At 38.6% G+C, this 26,193-nt stretch overlaps 1 protein-coding gene across 3 annotated transcripts in view; it reads right to left on the bottom strand.

Annotated features, from left to right (window-relative positions):
- tmem117 (transmembrane protein 117) overlaps positions 1–26,193 on the bottom strand; it is a 114,762-nt gene that overhangs the window by 72,587 nt on the left and 15,982 nt on the right. The window contains exons 1-2 of one of the 3 annotated variants that reach the window (XM_041794995.1): positions 25,165–25,555; positions 21,726–22,033 (exon numbers count right to left, since the gene is read on the bottom strand). In XM_041794995.1, coding sequence (XP_041650929.1) covers positions 21,726–22,005 — 280 coding nt within the window. In that variant the 5' untranslated portion in view covers positions 22,006–22,033; positions 25,165–25,555. Of the gene's footprint in view, positions 1–21,725; positions 22,034–24,134; positions 24,187–25,164; positions 25,556–26,193 lie in introns of those variants that run through there. The other 2 variants (XM_041794996.1, XM_041794997.1) reach the window with 2 other exon arrangements.

Raw genomic sequence — 26,193 nt, 5'->3', positions numbered from 1 at the left:
GTACCCTTTACAACCCAACCTTAAAAAATTCCAAATTGTTCAAGGAGGTTTTACCAACACTCCACAACATTTGGTGAAAGAAAAACAAGTTAGACACTCAGGTAACTTTTACAGACAAACGATACAACAACATACAGGCCAGTGAGTGAAAGTTAAAATTTAGTTTCATTTAAAGAAAAGTCTTAATTATTGTTTCCAGACTCTGACTCAGCCCAGACTGTCTCAAGCAATAAAGGGCTTCAAACTGACAACATTATGAGTCTCCTTGTACTTCTCCTTTAGATAATAAAATCACGTGTAATTCTAGGAAGTGCTCACGTTATATGAGTCCAGATTTATAGGAGTAATCTAATCTGAGGACACACTAAGACACTGGAGCTAGAAACACTGACGTGAGAGTAAAACTAGTGAAGAGAGAAGCAGTTAATCATGAGCACCTGCTGAACACGGACACAGATGTTAGGTTTTAATCTCAGATGTATTAACAGTAGCTTTCTTCAACCTTATTGTATTACACACAGAGACAACAAACACACTGGAGTCATAGTCATGAGTGTAGCTGCAGCTCCTGATGGACAGGACAGTGGACAGAATCAGGAACCCAGGCTGACCATGTACATGGGGCGCGCCTTAAACCCCCTATCTGCACCCCCAAATTCCCTACATTTTTAAGACATTTCCTGAAATTTCAGTAAAAAATCTCAAACATATTTTTAAATTATCCCATAAAAGTACCCCCAAATTTCCTTAAATAGTCCCAAAAATTTCAGAGAAACTTTTTCATAGAGGCTTAAAATTCCCCCAAAAAATCCACTTACAACTCCATGTACATTCCTGAACATCTTCAAGCAAAGTCCCAAAACTTCTAAGCTAATACCCCCTAAAATCGCTTAGCAAATTCCCAAAAATGTACAATCTCATTACCCCAAAATTACCCCTCCCCCCAAAAAAAACAAAGATGTCCCCAAAACTTCAAATTAAACTCTCCAAAATATTCTAACTTATCCCCTAAATATCCACAAAAATACTTGAAGATTGCAAGCAAATTCTCTGAAATATCCAAACAGCAAATTTTCCCACCATTTAAGCAAACTACCTAAACTTTGCTGAACATCCTGGACAACTATCTCAAAAAATTCTAACAGCAGAGATTTTTCCTATGTTGTAGAGAAATCTAAAATGAAATGTCCTCATGTGTACATGCAGGTTATTGAACCTGATACAAACTATGGTATCAGGAAGGCAAAAGCTAATTTTGTCAATTTTTTCATCATCTAGTAGTTTGTAATATGCATCAGGAGTATGATAAACTTTACAAGAAACTGTTGAAGTGGATGACTGTATTTCATATCGAATTGATGGATCATACTGTTTCTTTAAACTGATGGGCCCTGGTTAAGCTCAGTTGATAAGGCAGAAACCTGTGTAAAGAGGATACAGTCCACGAAGCACTGGTCGCAGGATCGAATCTGCCAATCCTGATATCATCATCAAAGTAGGGTTGTGCGTGGTTGAACAGTTAAATGATTAAATTCCTTTACCGAAAAGCTGGCACAAGGTTTATGAGTCGAACTAATGCGGGCTTGAAATCCAAGTCTAATGCTCTTTCAAACTACAATGAGCCTCCTGCCACTAGAGGCCGCTGTCGCTTCAGTGAATGGCCGCCAACTTCCTAACAGAGCTTTCCTCCTGGAACTTCACCAGACAGAAATATGAGAAGCTTAGCAGTTAGCGAGTATTCGGAACAGCACAGTATGTTTTATTAGTAAAAAAAGTAGTGTGTAGGCTGTCAAGGGTTATACTCGCGTATAACTACTCAACCGAAGTGAGAAGGGGTCGCACATCAAAATACGATATCAATCAGCAAAGAGGAACAAAGGCTGGCGGAGCTAGCAGCTAATTGTAGCTATGCTCTGACTTTTTTCTAAAGTGTTTTCTCCTCTTTAGACTAGTCAGTTAAATGTAGTTTAATTAGGGTTCTAGCTGAAAGGGGGAGTAGACGCCTGGAAACATCCTTACATCAAACAGAATTGACTGTAATTGTTTGTGTAAAAATCTATTATGAAGCATGACTTAATTCACATGGGAAAAACAGATGTAAGTAAAATGTACCTTTATAACTGGTAAATCCTCTGTTCTTAAACTAAAAAAGTCACCAACATCTGCTCTGATTCTGTGCTGAGCTCTTTCAGCATTGCTGTTTTCATTAGAGCCAAAGAATCTGGTGTAGGCTTGTACATTTTGGTGGAAGCTACATATTTGCTCTTTCATTTGGTTAAAGATTTAAAGTAGTCCACCCCTCTAAGATGGTCTCTTTTCATTCCACAACAGGAATTCCATTTTTTTGTTCATTTTCTTTTTCATGAATAAACTAAAGGCAAATTCGGGACCAAAATAAAACAAAGGTAAAGAGTTTCACAGCCACACAGTATCAGGGAGATCCCCAGAGTGCATGGACTTCCATTTGACCTGCCTCCCTTCACATTTGTTGAGTGGATAAAAGCGTAAAACAGGATTTATGTTGGTTTACACAAGCAAGAGAGCAGAATGGGACACACAGCGCTGCTTTGGGTGTTAAGAGAGGTGAGGTGTTTGTGTTTGGCAAGTGTTAAAAACAACAGCCTGGGTGCCAGTTTGGTTCGGTTTGTAGAGCAGGCACTCGTTTACAGAGGCTGGAGTCCTCATCGCACCGGGCGTGGGATTGATTCCTGGTCTTGGCGCTGTTGGGTGCATGTCTTCCCTCACTCTCTCTCCCCACATTTCCTGTCTCTCTTCAGCTGTCCTTGAGGAATAAAAGCATAAAACCCCAATAATAATAATAATAATAATAATAATAATAATAATACTAATAACAATAAAAGGGCCTACCTCGTCTTATTCATTGTGTTTGTTTTGTCACTTTTTTCAGAGAAAATATCCGAATTTATAGAAAAAGTGTTCCACTTCAAAAAGTCTTTTTCTAAAACTGTCTCCTATAATTGAAATTGTATTAGTACTAATATGTAAATAAACTCTACTGTGAAGTATTTATAAGCACTCTAAACTACTTGTAAGCTGGTTTATACAAATTTTGAGTCTTTCATTAGTTTTTACTTTTATTTGTTTGGAATTTTAGTTCAGTCTTTACTAATTTACTGCTGGTTTGTTAGTTTTAGTTTAGATTTTGTGAAAATGCTTTGTTTCAGCCTAGTTTTTGTTATTTTTAGTGTTATTTTTTCAGTAATATGAGATACTTCCCAGGAGGGAGACTCAAAAAGGCCAAAAAATATTTTCTTAAATGTTCAGTTAGGCTTCTCTCAATCTTAATGACAGTTTGCAAGTAATGACTTGTGTTAAATCTTTTTATACAATCATCATTACCTCCCTACATTATTTCATGTGTCTTTATTAGAAATATTGTAATATATCTTTAAATATCCAAAAAGATCCTATAAATCTGAGCCTATTTCTTTTTTTTTTTGCAGCTGTTACTGACAGGTTGACATGATGTATGCTAAAATATGCTCCGGGTAAACTGTTAGGTTACGCTCACCTGAACAAAATGAATGTATTTTATGAGATTAAGTGCAAACAGAGGCTGACATGGTGGAGGTAATAAATCAACAGTACCCCACGCTTCATTGTCCACTGCTGACTGTCACGCTTTTACTTCCCTGACACGCTGGTGATGCTCAGAGGCGATGAAGACAGCTGCTGTAAATACAGAGAGAGAGAGAGAGGCCCTGAGAGAGAGAGGCAGTGAACACATCTTACTGTAAGTACTGTCTGAGAGCTGGGACTTACTGGCAGAGTCGATAAATAAACTTTTCATTGGTCACGGATGTGTAGCTTGAACCAAAATATGTGGCCACAAGTCTATGATATGCTTTTATTTTGAAGGGTATGTCTCATTCCTCTATTCTTCACACCTTTTGTTCCATCTCATCTTCAAATTGCCCCATTTTTCAATTGAAATATTTGGTTATGACTGAAAAATGTAAGGAATTTCAGTCAAGATTTGGGGGTGGTGGTGGGTCTTGATGCTAGACTGTGGGCTGTTGAACTTTTACACTCACGTTTAACTCAACCAAAGTAAGAAGTAAGCACAATAAGCACTATATCAATCTGCAAAGAGGAGCAAAGGCAGTCAGCGTAAGCTGCTAACTTTAGCCACACTCTACTCAGCAAACCAGCCTCCTATCATATACCTAGTGACACATTGACCCTGTGATGAATTTGACTCATTTCTTGGCCTTTTTGCCACTTCACACTAGTTGGTTAAAAAAAAAAAATCATATATCTCTGGCGTGAACTAGAAAGGCAACTTTTAACAGCTTTTCCCCCCTTGTTATGCTAAATTCATCCTAAAAGTAAGTTTGCGTTTACAGGATATGCCTTTTGAAATGCAGTTTTTATTGAACATAGTCTGTTTTAGAAAATATCTTAGAGTCAGGGGTGGATGGAGCTGATCGCTTTGTCTCTTCTTGTCATCTTTTGTCAGTGTTTCGATTGAGAGCAAATCAATTTTGATTCAGGTCAAATAAAAGAAATATTAGGAGTAATTCCACTGGCTTGTTTGACTCAGAGGGCTAACTGTTTTTTTTTTTTCTGTCCCGGTGAATTAACCAGTCAAAACACTTCATTACTCTATGAGCCAGCTGGATAACATCCCCTGAGCTTCTGTGGGAGAAAATGACTTAATAGGCATTTTCAAATGAAGGCTTTTGCCACAAAAGTAACCCGAATATCCTGGGCATCTACCTCCATTACATGGAGACTAATGTATCCATATTGATCGCATAGACATGAATGGTGCAGCCTTCAGCATCAATCAGTGTTTCAGACATTAACTCACACACATTTAGCTCTCTGCAGGGCAGCCTTGCTGTTTTTAGCCTGTCTCTTTTTAATCTATTTTAGGCTTTAATAAGCAGCTCGCTTGTTTTGAAGCATCAGAACAACACTCCTGCCCTCCTTAGGGATCCTAATGAACATTCCCCTTCAAACACTAACTCAGAGTGCAATGAGCCTTAGCGTTAGCACTGTCTGGATCCTAGCATCTTCTCACTAGCATCCCCATTTATCACACATTTACTGGACCGCTGCATCACCAGAGGGATTTAGGGAGTAGCCATGACTTGGGCCACAAGCGTCCCCAGAGCTGTATTCCTCTGTAACTAAGTGTGCGGATAATAAATCAGCGTTGGGAAGTGACAACAGAACTCCCTCTGCAGGGAGAATGCAGAAAGTTAAGCTGAGGCTCAGAGAGCTGGATACTGGGCATCGTATCTGTCCCAGTGAGAGGCCTGATCTCTTCATTTTGTTATTTATAGCTTGGCTCCACACCAAAGGAATCATACATATCAGGTAAATATGCAGTTTGGGTTCCTTTGTTTGTGAGCTCTCATCATGACTGAGTGCCTTTGTCTCTCTGTCAGCTGTGCAAACACTTTTAGTCTTTAAAGCAAGCTCAGGAACCTGGAGCCAAATCCAAGACAGCACATTTATATTGTGATACTGAAAAATTATCAACAGGTTTACATGATGTGACTTTATGTTTTCTGGAGAGGAAAAATGTTCAACCTATTCTTTGTGCACAAAGAAGAATAGGGAAGAATTATCTTAGTTTGCCTTAACCCCTAGTTGCTCTGTCACACTGCAGTTACTGACTGTATATTAAATTGGACAGCGCTTCTGCGACTCCTTCCATTGCAGTGAATGAAAGCCAGAATATCACAGCAGCATGCACTGGCATTTTGGTGCCAAGACATGCAGAAGGGTGCTAGCTGGTAAAACAATGGAACTGATGCCCTAGATAAAAAAAAGTCAACTGTGTTAAAAACACAGTTTAAAAAGTCACAGTTAATTCATCTTAAAGTCTCACTTGCAACAAGGAGGGGGAATTAGATTTCTGGCATGAGTTGCACGGAACCACAATAATGTGGAACCAGCTGTGGCACTGCCTTCAACTGCCTGGCTACCTGTTAGCAGAGGAGCTTCACAGGCTGTGCTACATTAGCTTTACTATGGCAGAGAGACCGAACAGCAAACATTCATGTCTTATGAAGAAACAAGTGAAAAGGCGAGTGATGAGTGAGGCATAGCAGGTGGGTTTTGTTAGAAGTGGAAGGAATTTTGTTAGTATTTCAAAACTTAAAAGTGATACAAAATGCTATCTGTTGACATACATATTGACATTTATTTTGCATGACTCATGGCTAAACAACGGTATGCCTTCCTTGTAAAGCAGATGGACTGGCCAGATTCTGGCAAATCCATCTTGAAAAGTTCTGATCCATATCGTTTGTTCTGAACTTCAAATGTTTCTGACCAATCAGCATCATTGGAGGAGAACGAGGTGGTAGATACAGGCAGGGTAAAGTTGTACTGTGAGCAGCAACAGAATGGGAGTGGTGTTTTTTTACAGTGGAAAAAAATGTAATTAAATATTGGTATCGATTTCAGTATCGGCCAAAATTAGTTTTAAAATATCGGCATATTGGGTATTGGCAAAAATCCAATATTGTGCATCCCTAGTTTAATCAGACCTCAATAATATTTCTTTTTTAAAACAAGAGTAAAGAGCCACACTAAAAGTTTCTTTTAGCAGAAAAGATGTGTTTGCACGTTTCCCAAAAGGAATGAATTTTAGACATTGATAAGCTCTGCTATTCAAACACTATGGGCAAGGCTGTAGAGCTGAGATCATCACTGGTGCTGCACACGTCTGCAATCCTAATTGTCTTGTTGCTCTGATTGGCCCGTTGTGAATGTGAAAGACAGAACCTTCGTCCAATCACATTCTGAGAAGTTTTTGAAAAGTTTACATTTCCCTAATGCTTTGTATGGGGACATAAGAGATATGGTGTACCTGAAAACATATTTCTTTGTTTCAAAGCATAATAAAACTTGATAATTGTACAAACAACTGAAGCTTGCCTTATAGGTTGTGTTACACTAAATTGGTTTAATGATGCCATTAATGATGCAACAATGCATCTGTCTAATATCAGCACTGGACAATGGTTGTCCTGTTAACGGTCACAGGCCCATCGACAAATAATGAGACAAGCGCTGATGACAGTTGTCGGGCATCATTTTTGTCAAACATGGATAATGGACAAATCTGAAGTGCATGCTGTTGTGATGGAAAATGCCAGATCCAGTTGTTTGCAGCCAGTGCAGCATCTTGGATGGGACACTTTAAACATTCTCCCCTTGTCTACTCACACCTGCAGGTTGTGCAGGGGCAGTGGGGAATGAAGCCAAAAAGACTGCAGAAGGAGGTCTCACACTGGCGGAATAAAAAAGCTCAGCCTTTTTTTCATACAGGACACAGTAGTCATATGACTAGCCGTGATCAGCTAACGGAACAGCTGATCCCAGTTTTTGCCTCCCAGCTCCCACAGTCTCCTTTAACCCTGGGTCTAAATATATACAAATTCCTGAGAATTCTGCAGTTTTTCCACCATTGATGACTTTCAACCTGCAGACACTTTTTGGTCTATAGGCAGATCGCATCCATACATAGGGGAACACATTGACAGTTCATGATGAAACCAGTGTTTGCAGAGTAGCTGGTTCATCTGCTGCAAGCAAGCTGGCAGAAATGTGCTGGCTTCCTTTTGAATTCCAACAATTCCTGGTATTTCCCTGATAATTAAAGTGAGACGTAGTGACTAACGTGTTTTCTTGTGAATTTAGTGAACATGTTGAGGAGCAAACATCTTCACACTCTCTCTTCCAGCAGACAGGAAGTGTAATTCAGACTCTCACACAGAGATCAATACTACCACACATATACGCACACTGCACACAAATGCATTCATCACATCCTCATCCATGGGACTGCAGCTTCATGCAGTAAAAAAAGGAGCTAAAAATTCATGCTGCAGGGGCACAGTGCTGTTCTGACTCCAGAGCAATCATACATTATTCACAGAGGAAGGGGCCATTCTCAGAGGCTAACTTATACAGACCAGCCTGAATGACATAAAGGAGCTCTACAGGGCAGTATAGGCTGAATATTAATGAGGATGGTAACTCTGCAGATAACTGCAGATCAGCAGAAGAGATCAACCTAGGTCACAGTGCTGTATGTGGATTCTCTTTGATAGTTTGAGAACAGGGTTAAACTTCAGGCACTGAACAGTCACCAGACAGAAGGAAAAAATGTTTTATTAAAGTTACTGTTTCCGACTTTAAATAAGTCCCTTTGAAGAAGCCACCGCGCAAAAATCACATTTACGGTATGACAGAAAAACAGAGAAAAAAAAAAGTAAAACCTGTATTCAACCCTTCAGGCATTCCAAATATCTCATTTTCTGAGTTATGGGAAGTTATGGTTCTCTTGAGAAGTCTATGTTGTTAAAATGCTGCTAAAAACACTCAACTTTCTGTTATCGCTCTTCAAAATAAAAGATTTCTGTGCCAATTATCAGTGGAGACTTTTATCGTGATAGACTTGGTAGGAATATGATGTGTCTACTGGTGGATACTTCACATAAATTTGGCATCGAAGCGCTAACAGAGAAGAGGGATTCGATTGTTTCTGCTTTGAGAGAGACAAAGACACAGTCTGCTTCTTTTATTATCCAGCACTAAAGAGAAATAAAATATGGACTAAAACACATCTTCAGTAGGTTAGATACATGTTCCTGCTGAGCTTTGTTTAAGTGAAAAATAGACAACCATTCCAGCAATTAGCCTGCCCCCGAACCTTAAACTGAACCAGAGCGCAGCAGTCTGACTCTGTGCCAGAGCAGAGAGACAGAAGTTGAGGATTAAAATTACCCTTTTTTAGCCACAAATCTATGTTATGATGTTCTTTTATGACTAGTAGACCACTGTTGCTGGTAGATTTCGCAAATTTACCTCCCACTAAACAAAAACACAGCATTTAGCCGGATGTTGATTTTCAGTGAAGACAATGACATTAGCTAGCAACAGAATGTACTGACATGAACTGCTCATGATTTTTCTTTTTTTGCTGTAGCTTTAAGGGGGCGCCAGGTGACGTCATGGGGTGCTACATTTGCCCTCCCCAAACTAAACCTAGCTACTTAAGTGGTTAAAAACTCTCTGACAGTCTAAATCAATAATTCAGTCAAGCATGAATCTCAGTGTTTCCATATCACAGCAACTTTATTCCGACACAAAGTTTCGCTTTACAGGGACATTAAGATGAGATAAAAGTGACATAAACACTAGGGCTGAATGGTTTTAAAGAAAATCTAATTGCGATTATTTTGCCTCACATTGCAAATGGGTTAATGGGATGTATTGTGACGAGGAATGACTTTAAATCATTCTAGTTTTAATGACAAAAACGTATACAAACGTAAGGAAAGTAGGATTTTTCAAACTATTCTAGAAAAAAATGATACTTGAATGCTTGCATTGTGTGTAGAGCTTAACATCTCTGCTACAAAACATATCAAACTGGTATTTAAAATGCATTTTAGATTTAATCTAAGTTTCAATTAATTGCCCGGTCTTAATAAAATTTTGATTATTTTATCAGAGTATTAAAAATCATAACTGATCTATAAAAGTGTTTTGCATTCAAATGTATAAAAGAGTATGTAATCTGTCTTTCTCATTAACTGACATAGTATCTTAGAACTCCAGAATAATTGATTGTACCGTTTAAGAAAGGAACTGCTCTGTTTAAAAAACCCACAGTACGTGAAAGCAAAGGTCCCATCTCAATGAACCCTTGGATTCCTTTAATATTAGTTACTAGCTACTTAGCTATTTTTTCTCCTACAACGGACCTAAGTATTGATATCAAAAATTCATTATTTTTCAATGATTTTAACTCTTTGAATGCCATTTTTTCTCATGATGTCACTTCTTGATGAAAAAAACAGAAAAAATAATTATTTTCAATAAACTACATGCAAAGTATTTTTTTGTGTTGAGATATGTCAATGATAAGCAGCAACACTGATTTTTATGCATTATAATTTTTTTGTGCAATGTCACATACATCCCCCCAAGCTGCGAAATGCAAAAACGTGCTTTTCATATGGCAGCTATAAAAATATTATAAATTCATATTTTATTTTACTTTCATTGAGCTACTTTTTTCACCTACAATGGACCTTATTAGTCATATCAATATTAGTTTATTTTAAAGACTTTAATCCTTTGAATGCCAGTTTTTTTTTATCATGATGCCACCATGTTTTTCAATAAAAAAAAAAAAAAAAAAAAAAAAAACAGAAAATTAAATATTTTCAATATACTACATGCAAAGTATTTTTTTTGTGTTGAATTATTACAGCCTGGGATATGTCAATGTTTAGCAGCATCATTGATTTGTATGCATTATTACTTTTTTGCATGTTTAGCATGTTTTTTTTTCACATGCTAATTATGTTCAAAATAAGACCATCTGGTGAAGAGTGCTGTTTCACGGCAGATTAACACCCCAGATAAAATAAACTGCATGTATTATGCTTTAATAGAAGTGAGATAAAAAAAAATTGCAGTTTGAATGGGTTTCAATGGTGCGTTCTTTTGTGCTTAACAGCTTGAGTGTAACTTTTGCTTGTAAACAGCGTAATTCACATTTTACATATATACATGAACACCGTCAAAATGATCAAAAATTAAGAATGAAAAGCGAGTAAAATGTACACAACCTCCCCTAAGGATTAAGGATTTTTGTCTGTCATCGAATCCTTAAAACCAGAAATACTCTATCTGCAATGACAAAGCAGAAACAGTAAGTGGCAAATGTTTATAATTATTCAATGATAAATGACTTCAACAATCAGCCCATTATCATAACTGTTGCTTAATAATTGCTTGATGATAAATCAAATGACTAATTAATTTGACACTAGCATGACAAGATGAAACGTTAATTCACTCTTAACAGCAACACATTATCTCAGACAGACACACATGGAGACAATAAAACACCTCGCAGCCACACACACACACACACTCACAGAGCAAGCATGCTGAGTCTCTCTCCTGCCACCCACCCACAGTACCACACAAACTCACTGACTCCACGTTGACCCGCAGCCACACAGAGCTGTACATAAGCCATCTCAGCCTTTGCGTGGCACAGTAACAACATATGACAGAACCCAGATGGCATCCTGCAGGCTACAATCATCAAGATCAGGGAAAGGGGGATGAGAGGCAGGGACTTCAACAACGGAGCAACCAATGACATGTCTCACCCTCTGCTAATGCACGTACACAACCCAGCTCTATGATGAACACAAGTATGTTTTCATTTTCATTTCTGTCCCCTTTCCTGGCGCTCTTCACACTTTTCTGAGGCGTCACATAAATCATCCAAGCGGAGACGAGCGGTCAGAGTTTGATTGAATGTAAGTGTCAGTAATATCATGCAAAGCAGGGTTTAATCCAGTTAGGATGCCGCTCCACACGACTCTGAATTACCCTTCAATTTACCTTTTAGAAGTGGTGAACCCAGGGAGGGAGATAGGTGAATATATTATGGTAATGTAGCTGTGAGGCAGTAGAGGCAGAAGCGATTGCAAAGTCATTTTTTTCCATTAGAGAGATGAGCTGTGAGATCGACATTTACAGCAAAGGTAGAACCATGATATGAAGCTTTAGTGGTGCTGAGGAGATGCACCACTGCAGAGAGGAAAAACAAGTGTTTGAGGTGTTTGTTAGATATTACGTAACTTCACACTAAATGTGTTATATTTAGAAAACCCAAGGGATCGATTCAGAGCTAACAGACGATCAGTTAACATCAGTTTCTCTCTGCAGACGCACTCAGGGATTGTTGTGAAAGCAGAGCAAACAGTAATAATTAAGGTTTATTTTCATTAAGGTTTTATGAAATAAGTTCTGAGTACTTTGAAGTGAGTTTATGAGGCACATGTTAATAGTTTGTTGTGCAAACAACAGATCATCATGTATTACTATAATATTTAACTTACCAAAGAACCAAACCAGAAGCCAAATAATTCTTAGTTAAAAAAAAAAGAGAGTAAAGAGTTCAATTTATCGGAGAGCAGGTGGTGAAGTGGTTTAGGGTGCACCCCATGTACATGGGCGGCCAGGGTTTGAATCCGGCCTATGGCCCTTTCCCGCATATCTCTCTCTGCTCTCTTGTCCCTGTTTCCAATTCTGTCCACTGTTTTAAGGGCACAAACAGCACAAAATAAATCTTGAAGAAAAAAAGTACAATTTATTGGATTTGGGTATCGTTCTATGATTTAATTATGTAAATTTAAAATGCCTTTGCAATTTTAAAAGTATTTTAGTGCTATTTAACATTGTCAAGTTTTTTTCTCCTAAAAGTGTCAATTCATTAAGTTCATTAAGTTACTGGTATGGTTTGGAGCTGCTTTGCTGCCTCAGGCCCTGGACGGATTGCTGTCATTGACGGAAAAATTAATTCCCAAGTTTATCAAGACATTTTGCAGGAAAACTTAAGACCATCTGTCCACCAACTGAAGCTCAACAGAGGATGGGTGATGCAACAGGACAACGACCCAAAGCATAGAAGTAAATCAACAACAGAATGGCTTCAACAGAAGAACATATGCCTTCTGGAGTGGCCCAGTCAGAGTCCTGACCTCAACCCGACTGAGATGCTGTGGCATGACCTCAAGAGAGTGATTCACACTGGACATCCCAAGAATATTGCTGCACTAAAACAGTTTTGTAAAGAGGAATGGTCCAAAATTCCTCCTGACCGTTTGTTCAGGTCTGATCTGCAACTACAGGAAACGTTTGATTGAGATTATTGCTGCCAAAGGAGGGTCAACCACTCATTAGCCTAGGGGTTCACATACTTTTTCCACCCTGCACTGTGAATGTTTACATGTTTTGTTCAATAAAAACATGAAAACTTGTCATTTTTTTGTGTGGTATTAGTTTAAACAGATGGTGTTTGTCTATTGTTCTGACTTAGATGGAGATCAGAACACATTTTATGACCAATTTATGCAGAAATCAAAGAAATCCCTAAGGGTTCACATACTTTTTCTTAGTGTATTTTGGAGGAAGTATTATACTTTTTTTACATTTCAAAAAGCAAAAAACAAACAAACAAACTAACTAACTAACTAACAAAAAAAAATCACTAAAAGCCAAAAAGAGAGGGTTCTAGCTTTCTGCCAACAACAAAAATTGGAAGTAGCACATAGTCAGAGATTGATCTTACATTTTACCCCAAACAGCTGTTGCATTTTATTTTAGGTTGAGTCACACCTTACAATAAACAACCTGGTTGGACGTCCATATTCTTTTGTAGTTATGTCCTTTGAATTAAAGTAGATTGTGCTTAATAACTTTGATCTCAATATTGATCAAAATTAGTCATATTTATTTTGTGCAGCTCTGCTTCATAGCTAGAGTCCCATAAGTTACTGGAATCAATGTTAGAGTTTTAAACATTTTCTTTCCACATCATTTGACCTGTGAGCTCTTGTTTAGTCGATCTCATGGATGTTGTCAGCTTTCACTTCCTCTTGACTTAACAATTGATTGACATGTGCCACATTAAATCTAGGATGTTTTTAGAGGTTATTTTGAAATCAATCTATGCCTCTTTGTGAGTGACCTCCATATGTGAGTTTGTAAGGGGATAGGGAATAGGGAATTTTCAATCATGAATAACTGACTTATAGACAGTTTTAATACACAAATAACAGAATCTAATAATCCTCAGAAAACATTATTTTTTATTTTTTTTAATAAGGAATAGGATTTTTATTGTGCCTTCATAAATGTCATAAATTGGCCTTGTATGAGTAGTGGTAGAAGTGGTAGGAGTATTGTTTATTTAAGATGCTTATGGTTGAAGGAATAAAGACATTTCTGTAACTGTTCTTCTTGGCAAGGAGAACCTTATAGTGACAACCTGATGATAGAGGCTGGTCTACTATGGTGGAAGCATCCTTATGAACTGCTGCAAAGTCCTCTGAAAGTACATTTTTCAAATAAAAAAAAATCTGTATTAATCTAATCCCTAAACAAACCCATCTTAAAGTGAAATAGACATCTCCCAAACCCTGCATGACCTAAGATTTAATACAAATGCATAACGACAGCCAGTCTCCCTCTGAATGACCAGAAGTCATTGGCTAGCGCCCACTCCATTAGAGAGCACACATAGCCTTGAGTGGCTGAATGGAACAGCATAGGTTGTTCCTTGAACCTCAAATGTAGTCTTAAATCACATAATCTGTCACAAGCTATTCATCATCAAATGGTTTATTCTGCTTTTTTTCCCTTTTTTATCTAACAGAGGCAAACAGAGAACAATGCTGTGTGCACCTCTGCCCACTCTCAACACGAACATGACTGGAAAAACACGACCGGATGGCAAAGAAAAGTGCTCTGCGACGACTGGATTAATGTTTGTGTGTGATTCCGAGGGGGGAAATTGCTTATTGTGGCAAATACATGAACAAGGTAAAGCCCAAAAGGAAGGATGAGGTATAATTACTGTGAAATACTCATATTTTCTTTGCCAACGCGAATAATAAATCATACTGGCAATGTTTTAGTGTTTGTGACAAACTGATTTGTAGTTGCTGCAAATAGCCTGAGCTTCAATGATGCCAGTTATGCAACATATTATCATTTTAAAATAACATCAAAAACACCTTGTCAGAATTGTACCTCAGAAAAAAATACTCTCCACAGTCACAGAGTGTTTTAAAGGTCCTTAAACCTTTGCACAGCCTGTGTTTGTATCCAGAAGTGCTCCCACTGCTCGCCTACACATCAGTGCAGACATCATGATGTGCAGTAGGTGGGCCATGTGGGCCTATGTGACATGATAAATTTTACAGTGGGCCTGCTTCTATAGTAGAGCTCTTATGCCCTACCTGGGCTGTGATTACATAATAACTTCACTGAAATGTTGTGCAGGACACAGCTCTCCACACCAGCCTCTGTTTTCCTCTCTAACGCAGATCCTCTTCATCTCTACTCCTAAAAACACAGACCTATTCACCAACACACATGCAAGCATAAACATAATCACAACGGTCGCCCAATTAAAAGAGACACAAACCATCTGTTCAGAGGCTTGTCGAGGCATATTAGGTGTACCTGGCAGGATGAGCAGCACTGTTTTCATCTTTTTACCCTGAAATGTATAGACAACAATCCAGGGCTACACAATCCTGTTCATTTAATGAGTCAAGCAAATCAGAAAGATTCAGTGGCTCAGTTAAGATTTTTATTCTGCATAATCACTCCTCTTTCCAGGAACCGTGTCTACACCTCACTTTGGTAATCCACAGACTCTAAAAAGTTATCAATTGAGCCACCATGCTCATCAGATTATCTACAAGTAGCAGACGCTTTTTCCTGGAAAGGAACAACAGATGACAACACAACAGATCTTTCTTTTTTTTTTTTTTAATCAAATTCCCTCTGCCTGTGCTGGAGGCAGATATCTTAAATAAAGGTCAGCTGTCGGATCTGCTGTAAAAGATCAATGAGAAGATCAATATCACTCTCATGTTTGCAAAGGAAATAATCTTATTAAACAGAGCTTAATAGCAGAGGCACCAGGAAGTCATGACCATAGACTGATTTACATTTCTGTTTATTGATAAGAAGAAAAGAAGGCTTTTGAGTAAATGTAGGGCTGGTGTCCAATGATGGCACATTTTACACTGGCAGTGCCTACTTTCAATGCAAAGCTAATGTGGATCAGTGATATCTGATATGAATTATGATTACATGATATTATGAAACATTTTGTAATCAGGTTTTGCAGGTCAGGTTTTTTAACTTTTGGTATCCTAACCCTTACCCTACTCCCAAACAGAAGTTTGGGCTCAGAAATACATGAAGACTAATTTTTCAAACGGTCTTGCTTACTTATGAGTGCCATGCAACCCCGGATGGTCCAGATGGATGGAGTAGTGGATGGTTGGTGAATGGCCACCATGTCCCAACAACGCTGCGATGTCAGCAAGGAGGGAGCACAGTCATGTTTTGGGCTGGAAAATGACCTTGGCAAAGTATACAGAGATTCTGACTGACCACTGTCTTCCATGGCACAAAAAGAAGAACAGTGCCTTCCATAGAAAATTTATCTTCATGCATGAAAATGCACCATCTCATGCTGCAAAGAATACCTCTGTGTCATTGGCTGCTATGGGCATAAAAGGAGAGAAACCCAGAAGTTAAATCTGATTTTATTTTGAAAGTTTTAGTGTGCATCTTTCTCAGATGAACTGTCTGTGAAAGTTTTATATTTTACTGGCACACAATAATAAAAATCAACGAGAAACATTAATATGATTAATACCGTAGCTCCAGGCTATTCTACTGGAGGCCCTGGGGCCAAATAAGGCTCCCGAAGTCCTTTTTGTGGCCCCTTAAAGATACATTATATATAATTTCTGCACTGAAATATCAATATTAATTCAAAAATTGACCATTTTGAAAAATGGAAAACCCCCCAAACTCACCATTTACATGAAGTTACAATACGACCAGCACTGCTCATTGCCGCCCACATCCACGGCCTTGCTCTAGTTTTGAATTGAGGACTCTGTTCAATAAAAACATCACCTCATACGGCATGCTTACTAAACAAAAAATCAACATCTGGTTTTCATTGATAAATTTCTCTTAATAAGAGAGAAATTCTGTGAAAAAGGCACTTCCAGGTTTGTGCTGTAAGTGATTCTAGTGTGCATATGCACCCTGCTGTATCCATTGTTTTCTTTTAAGTGAATATTCCTTATGGCGTGACCAGAGGGACCAGGACCGCTTGTTGTAATTGATGGAACCATGAATTCTGCTCTGTACCAGAAAACCCTGAAGGAGAATGTCCAGCCATCAGTTCATAAACCCCAAGATCAAACACACTTGCAGCAGGACAATGATCCCAAACACACCAGCAAGTCCACCTCTGAATGGACTAAAAAAAATAAGGTTTTGGAGCGGCTAAGTCTAAGTCTGGACTTAAATCTGATTGAGATGTTGTGGCATTACCTTAAATGGGCCTTTCATGCTGGAAAACCCTCCAGTGTTGCTGGATTAAAACAATTCTGCAAAGACGAGTGGGCCAAAATTCCTCCATAGCGATGTAAAGGATTCACTGCCAGTTATCACAAATTCTTGCTAGCAGTTGTTGGAGGGTAGTACAAGCATTGGTTAGGTTTAGGCAACAATGACTTTTTCACATAGGGCCAGGTAGGTTTGGCTTCTTTCCTTAATAAGTGAAGTCATCATTTAAAACCTGACTTCCTTGTCATCTAATGTTAAAATTTGTTTGATGTTCTGAAACATTTAAGTGTGACAGAGACGCAAAAGGGTTAGGATTAGGAAAGAAATCAGGAAGGGGAGCAAATACTCTTCACAGCACTGGCCCCCTCATATAGATGCTTTTCAGGAGGTGGCCCCCACTCTAAACTTATTGAATATGCTAAGATATCTAGCCACACCTTTTTTCTGGCATTATGATTTATATCTAAAAAATTGTATTAAACATCATCTATCCTTGAGTAAATTTTCTTGAAGATTGACAATATTAACATATTATCACACATGAAGTGAGTAATTTTAGAGGTGTAATGACTCACCGATGTATAGCGATACATCCATTGGTTGATTAATGATCCAATCGGATCAATGAAATGTCAAAACATCGATCTAAATTAATGCTTTAAGTAGCGCTTTCATTTTGCTTAGATGTAAGGTAATTTTGCAGATCAGCTTGAAATCACAGATGTAAAAATATTAGGCTAGTTATTTCATTTAAGATGCATTTTTATTTAACTTACTTCTTCATCTCAGTCACAGAGCTACATGATGACTCTGCATGCTTACTGTTAACTCATGAGGGACCTTGACCCAAAGGAAGATAAACTTTGTTTTCAACCCTAAGTCAAGAAATAATCAACTGAATGATGGTAACTTGCAATGGAATATAGCCCTACTGACTGTGGTTTACTTGTGTGAATATATCTATTGTGTTTCTTAGTGAAGATCCTGTATTTGCAGAGAGTATCATGCCATTGTGCACTTTTGGCTTTCTATTTATACTTTGAGGAGAAGCTCACTCAAAGAACTACCCCCCTCTCTCTGTCTCCCTCTCCAATTCTGTGCCCTCAAATTACAGTCATTAATGGTTCGTCCCATGGAGATAAGCCAGGGTGGCCAATAATATCCGGGGCTAAGTGAGTTGTGAAGTGAGTAGGAAATGAAATGCGTGAGCTGAATAAAAAAGCACTGTGAACTGCTGCACTGTATAAACAAATGAAGGGCTGATGAGATTGGAGTCACAGCCTTTGTTATGAGAGGTGAGTGCTGTGGAAAGAGTTTGGTTGTCAAGAGAGCGACAAGAGACTGAAGGTTCAGGTTGAACGGAGAGGTGAGAAAGATGGAGAGTGAGTGATAAGTAAGAGGAAACACATCACAGAGGTGTGAGAGGTGAAGGAAGTGAGATAATAATCCCTATAAACATGGAGCAGATGGTGGTGAAGGATGTTGTTATTTTGAGGTAATAAAATAAATGACTGGAGAAACCAATGAGTGGAAAAACATTAGCTCACAGTTCATTTTAGGCGAAGAAGAATCCTGCAAGAATGCATTGTTGATGGGGAAATAGGAACTGTCATAAATGTAACGTGTTTTTGATAGAAAAACGCTGACTCGTCATTACAGGAGAAGCATTGGGGACTCACAATGTTCCATGGTGGAGCACCATGAGGTGCTGTCTAATGTATTTAAACCCACGTGGATCAGAACGTCTGTGGGTAAACAGAATGTTGGCAGTGCTAGCACTCTCTGGTTGAGTGGTTATATGCCACTTTTATCTCCACTTCATGCCTTCTATCCTCTATACTGGTTTACATTTTGTGACAGTGTGTAAATTTTTGTTGTTTTCAAGATATTTTGAAAGATTAGTGAGTTGTTGGAAACCAGCTTTTTTATACCCAGATAATGAGATACACAAGAACTTGAGAAACAACCAAAATTTATGCATACACATGGCAAATGGAATCAAATATAATATGCGGATGCAATATAATATGCTTCCCAAATCTACTTGCCCCATCTAAATTCCTACTTGCTCTGTTTAGGAAGTACTTTTTCTGGCTGTCAAGTGCATATATTTTGCTCACAACATGCTTAGAACTAAAATCCATTGCCTGTCAACTGTGGAAAGCAATACACAACACTTCTTTCTAAAGAAAACTGTATTTATTAGCTATGTGTTAGCCCACTGAAAACTGTATTTAACTTTGTACAGATCAGTGCAATGTGAAACCACACCAGGTTGTTTTCTGAAGAAATTCAAAGTCAGGAATTTCATATTTACAAAACTAATAAGGTAATAATACAAACTCAGAAATATTTTTTTTGTAACTGATGAAACCAACTATTCTTAGAGGAAAATGAGGTCAGAAAAACACTAGAGAGGTTTTATTTGGTTTATTCATCATGAAACTGAAGGAATTTTTGCCAACACGTGCAAACCAAACCAACCAATTAAGATTTTTCTTGTTTGATTAAAAATGTCTTCCCCAAAACTATATAGTGCCCCTTTAAAGTGCTATTTCACAGTTCCACCCTGTAACTGTAACAGTTAGACCAGTGGTACTCAACCTTATTTTACCAAAGAGCCACATTGCCTAAAAAATACTTTAGCAAGAGCCACAATACAAACCGGGAATGTAAGGTTGATAAAAGATCAGTTAATCTGTAGTTGAAATGAAATAAAACAGTGGATTGGTGGATAGTTATGAGGTTAAATGGGATACAAGTGTCTGTATAGAGTCAGAAGAACCAAAATATGTCACTGATAATGACTATATATTTATTTTATTTATCACTGACAGGCTAAAACCTTGTATCTCAATTTTTCATGATTTTAATTTGTTTTTATAAATCATATTTATATCATTTTTATAATTATAAACTTTTCATTCCCTGAAAAGTGGTCATTTTGGAGATACCAGTCTTTGGCCCAACACCAGCGTTACAAAAGTTCCACCTGGCCTAAAGTTTTTTTTAAGATATTAGAATGTGCTGAGTTTGAGCTATGAGATGCTTTTCAAAGAAAATGATGAATTATGGTCGGCTATTTGGGTATTTATATCTCACATTGGGGCATTTACTGGAGTTCTGTGACTTTATTAACATAAAAGAGATGCTTTCTACTTTTTTTCCACTCATTATTAATCCTTTAGTAAAAGAGAGAAGGGCCTCATATTGGTCTTTTCCCTGGCCCTCCAAATGACTAAAACCAGCCCTGCCTCACACCTGCAGCTCTCCAGACACATTGTTTCACCCTGCCTCAATTTGGAGCTTTGGTTTTATATTTCTGCTCTTTTGACAATATTTATGATCAATAGTGCATTAAAGATCAAATAAAACACCCACGTTTGAACAAATTTCACAAGATATGACGTTATCTCCACGTGTGATCTGTGTGTGTTATGCTTGTTGATGACGCGCATTGGCATAATTGTCAAAAGATATGGGTGTGAGAGAGCAACGGCAGGATGTGGTTGGAGAAAAAGTTAAAACGAAGAAATGTGAAGCTTCAGATTAAACACGACAGCACACCTCAATGAATGAGCTTACTGAAGAGACGCACCACTGGCGGACTTCCTCTGCTCTCTTCTCTCACACACGCTCCTCCGCCGAGCGTAATAATATACGGATTTAAAATAATTTTTGAAGTTGCCCCGGGCATTTGGGCAACCGTTAATGTTAGACCCTGTCAATAATCAGCAGACAAACAACTTTAGGGTCACGATGCTGTACATTAAGATTTGATATGTTTAGCTATGTTCTGAGTCAAATATAGGTCTAAAATAATTTTCTAGTCTGCACAGTCATTCCAGAAAGTTCATGCTGGTATCAGATCAGTACTCTGTATCGGCTGATACCCAACACCTTGGTATCGGTATCATTTTGGGAAGGAAAAAAAGGGTATCAGAACATCCCTAGTGTGGTGCAGTGATGTTACTTAAGAGTTATGGGATGATAAAGACAAAAGAAAAAACTAAACCGAAACTAAAAGTCAAAGATTTTTATGTGTGACACACAGTAAACAATAATAGCAGAAAATATTGAAAATGGAGCCAAACAAAAAAGGTATTGAGCTTATATAATCTGAGGTTTTTGTTGTCGTCTGTCTCAGAGGGTTAAAAGAAAATCATGTGCTGGCTATAGCAAGGGTGACAATGATTATTTACTGTCACCCAGTTGTCTGCATCCCTTATAATACTGTCACTGTAAATCCAAAGGCCAGAATGTACAACACTGATACCCTAAAACTTAGACACATGACTGGAATGCAGAGAATACATAGGGGAAGGGGAGTGCCACCAAGTTTAGCGAGTATTAATGGCCTTTAGGGATGCTGAACCTTTATTGAATCAAATAATTCAAGTTTTTTATATATATTTTTGGGTCAGTATACAGTTTCTGCTTTACATTTGTGACTAAAAATCATAAGGTTTTGAGTGTTGGTTGAACAAAAAGTAAATTAAGACATTAATTAAAACAGCTGTAAGTTGTTGCCCTATTTGAGCCATGATGCAGGAGCATGGATACAACGATGACAGCTGATTTTTCCAACTAGACAGTGGCCTTAACTGCAGTGCAATTCATAAAATCTGGAGTATGAGTGAGATGTGCTTCTCAATGATGAACAGTCAAAACACAGACAAGTCTGGAGGAACAGTTCCCTCCTGTCACAAGATCCATTACTCTGCACATTCCTCTGCATTGTCATGTGCATGACTTACCAAATAGCTGGCGGTGGAATATAAACTTCCCAGCTAGCAAGCCAGAGATAATGGCGAGGATCCAGCACACTACTTTCAGGATGTTCCATCCGAGGCCGGGGTACTTGTTGAACAGGAAGGAGAAGCAGTTGCCAACGACGATCATGTGGGCCTCCGTCTGACTGTGAGAGACGGGGTCCTCGGCAAAGATGAGGAAGTTGAAGAAGGTGACGAGGTAGGCCACAATGAGACGCGACCACGGGTGCTGGAAATAGTAACGAAAACGGGCATCTATTTCCATCCTGCTGAGCCCCCCAGCCACACGACACCTGGGAGAGAGACAGAGACAAAGTGCTTCTTTCAGTCAGATTACACTTTCACATATCAGCAGGACAGATTAGAGTTAAAACATCTCTCTGACTGAGATTAGTGACAGGAATATAACCGAGCTTTGGTACAGGGTGGGATTATGCTAAATTCAGACAACTGTAATCATTCACTGGCAGTGCCAATAATACACCTACATAGTGATTTCTAAGCTCTAAGACGCTAAGATTATCACAAAACATGGCAAGAGAGGTCGTGATATGCCCTGTTAAGGGTGCAAAGTGTGGTAAGCAAATAAAATCTAAAAAAATGAGTAAAACCACAGAAAAATCACAGTAAAAAATAATCAGCAAGAAGCACTTCCAAAACGAATTTCATCACAAGCCTCAAACAAGTTAAGCAACCTCAAAAGCACCAATAATACACCTGCCAATGCAAAGTTTAGACCTTAAATGGCCAGTACCATTAATGCTAAGTGATACTAAAACAACAAAAATATCTGCATTGAAACAAGCAGAATTAAAGCAAAGTTTAAGTGTAACTTCAAGCAAAATCCAACAAGCAGCAGCTCTTCCAAAAACTGAATTTTAAGCTTTTTCTGTCTAAACTCTTCATCTGTGACATAATTAAGTCGTTAGTGTCACACTTAAATAAACCCCACTTATGTACATACAAAAAGGCATTAAAGTCCTAAAGTTAGTAGAGATGCACTGAAAGTGAAAATTAGGGTCAAGTTTAATACTTATACTGATGTTTCAGACTGGGTGCATGGCAGCTGCATAACAGCTGCGTCACAGCTCAACTTCTAATTCATCATGCATGAATAGAAATCAGTGGGGACATCCCTACTAGAGAGCCGTATTTATCTTGTTTTAGTGGACATGTATGCCCACATTGGTAAAATATGTCACAGGCAAGATAAACAGCACGGTTACACTTCTAGTTTCTGCTTTACAAACGAAAAGACCCGTTTAGCATTTCTATGGTGAAACTCACCTTGTTTCAACAGAATGCTTTTGTTTTGAAATTTCCCCAGCTTGGTTAGGCTATACAATACATCAAATCACTTGTGAGGAGGTTTGCAGAGGTAAACTTTATGAAGAGAGACAGGGCTGTGACAGCAGGGAGACGCAGCCAACATGCAGCACACACGCCTGGTATGACAGCTGTAGTGGTGCAAGCTGGAGTGGACATGCACCACAGCAGTCACGCAGCACACACGCAGGAAAAAACATATTAAAACTAAACTGAATGTAAAACAAAAGGCAAAAATGAAATACAAATAAAAACTACTGAAAAACCCAAAACTTTTATAACCTTGGTGAGTTATGCTAAAACTCTAAAAAGAAAAAAAAATGCATTTAACAGATGAAACTAGAGCAAAGTTTAGGTGCCACTTCCCCCAAAGTTAAACCACAGGCTGCTGGCCAGTTAAGCCGACTTGTCAGCAGAAAAACCAAGCACTGTTTTTTTACAGCTAATATTTATTCTGACATTGATTTTATCTTGCTTTTTCTCAAAATAAGCTAAATTATATTGTGCAAACCACCCTGTTTGTATAGCTCATAGCTAGACAAACTTAAGCCAATCTCTCCTTAAAGGCACTACGCTTACTGGCATGACTGATAGTACCTCAGATAGCCCCATATCAAATGTACTGAACTGTCACTTTAAAGCTTCTGTGATTAACTTTTGGTTTGCATTGACTTTTGTGCCTCCTGTATGGATAAAGTGTTTCATTTAATCTCTTTCATGATCAATTTTTTTTGCTTGATAAAAACAATCTCATTTTTCTATCTTGAAACAGTTAGCCACCTCACTCTCTGTGAATCTTTATGGCTGAGTATACAAACACAGGCTAATTGAGCGTCATGCTGTAACCTCACATTGTTTCATGCCTACCCTGTGGCTGTGGTTAAATTAATAATCTGAAAATGATCAAGCTTGTCACTGATGGTTTTGTTTCCATTTGTAGGTCACACACAAAATCAAAGCTATATTCAGTCTGTTTCATAATGGCTTGGACAGGAGCTTTAAAAGGCTGATGATAAGCATTAAACACTATCCATTAGTCAGTGAAACAAGGGTTCGTTATTGTCATACCTGGATTATTCCTGCCTGTTCAAAGTCCCCTCAGCCTGTCTGTCCTCTGCTCCCCTCTCACAAATGTGGCAGCATTTGTCGACACTTTGCTCAGGAACACCTGCCAAGCAGCGCTTGAGTAACTTCCCAACAGTCCGCCCCTCTGTCTGTTTAAAAAAAAAAAAAAACCCTGACTAGATTCATTCACCCATGAGCTCCACTCGGTCTGAACTCTCTTGCTGTCCATGTTCTGAACTTCCCAAACCAGTCCCCTGATGTGACACAGTTTCCTAAAATACCCCACTGTGGAAAATTAGACTCATGTAACAGTATCAGGAAAAGAGCATTCACAGTGGAACTCCCACATGGATATTATGTTCGTTTGTCAGTATTAGCCTGATACCAGACTTCTACTAATAGAAGGTAAATTCTATCTTTGTACCATTCTAACCATTCAATCTATTTTAAATGGCAGGGGACCTGCTCCTAATTTGTGCAGTGTTGCATGCTAGTGAAGTGAAAGGATGTACCAGAGCACCCAAAGGACATCCAGGATGAGAGAACATGCAAAACTAGCTTTAGATTTACAGTCTGGTATCTGCAAATGGACTATGTAGTATTATGATGACGTGTATGCATAAAAGATTACTTTTAAAGTAATCTACTGCTAATACCACTGCAAACAGTACATCCTTTCAACTGTGTAGCTGGCCTGTAGAATATAAAAACTACAATTAAATCAACCAATAAAAAAGAGCTTAACTGCAGCAGGAAATACAGAGCTCCTACTATTAGCTCCAGTTTCTGAATGGACCACCATGTTAAGAGCAGACTGTGACCACATATCCCCTCTAATGTCACAACATGATGACGCCAAATGTCACAGCACCGACCCCACGTATCTCGGAGATAACACAAGCTTGACTGGAATTATCCGATTACACAACTTAAATGTCGATGGACTCAGTAATATCTGGGACTGCTTAGAGTCGTGCACGACCTACCTACCTGCACATCTTTAAAATTTAGCCGAAAAGCACCATGAACGCACCTGCTCCACGCCGTTTTATCCTCTCAGTCGACAGCCAGGACGAGCAGCCCCACTCCTGCACGGCTCTCCTGCCACATCAAGCCGACAGCGGCGCTCTAATCATCCCAAACAAGAGATGATACGGGAGGATTGTGGGGGAATTATCCATGCGACCTGTTGTTGATATACAACAGAGGCACCCCCAAATCCTCTGCCATTGTGATGGAGCTTCCATGCGCCGGGCGGGCAAGTTTAGCCGGGCGGTGCTTCGTCAGCGGATTCACGCCGGACGAGCGGGGCAGTTTATGGGCTACGGATGGGACAGTGATGCTGCTGCCGCTGGAGAGTGGATGGGGATGATGAGTCCACACAGCACGCAGAGCATCAGCGCAACGCGATGTAGCCAAACACGTTGAATCAGAAGCGTCAAGGAAGAGGTTCTCGGAACACTTAACTTCCGGTTAGATTTTTCACAATAAAACAAGAACCCCCTAAGATATTAATTAAAATTACACCGACAGAAGAATTTGCGATAATAATAAACGTTTGGCGATTGAAAACGTTTATGGCGAATTAGAAATGATTAAATCGCTTCCCACCTATTTCCCAGTTGTATTCATTTTTCTATGGTACGACTGGATTACTTTCTGTAATATGTTAGGTACTGTGATTTTTTAAAAAACTGGTTATGAAACAGCTTGAAGTAGACACTAATGCCTTTATAAATACAAGCAAGCCCAGCTATGACAAGATGGATTTATTTGATGTTAAAGCACAGTTGCAGGACTGGGGTAAGTGTCAATGTTTATCCCCCTCCATTTTGTATCGCAACGATATCTGTTATATAGGATGGAAAATTGGCATTATTGTATTTAAAAAAGTCAGTTAGCTGAGAGGTAAGCCGTAATGATATTTGTCCAGACAGGTAGCTTTAATGTTATCACTGCTATGAAAGCATATAATTTTCCTTTCTTTTCTTGTTTATAAGTCAGATTTTTATTGTGTTGTTCGTTGTTTACACACTCAGCCAAATAAAGAAAATGTCACCAC

Source organism: Cheilinus undulatus, linkage group 9 (genome assembly GCF_018320785.1).
Source record: "Cheilinus undulatus linkage group 9, ASM1832078v1, whole genome shotgun sequence".
Classification (NCBI taxonomy): domain Eukaryota; kingdom Metazoa; phylum Chordata; class Actinopteri; order Labriformes; family Labridae; genus Cheilinus; species Cheilinus undulatus.
Note: the sequence above shows the minus strand (reverse complement) of the source record. Positions and strands in the feature narration are given on the sequence as shown.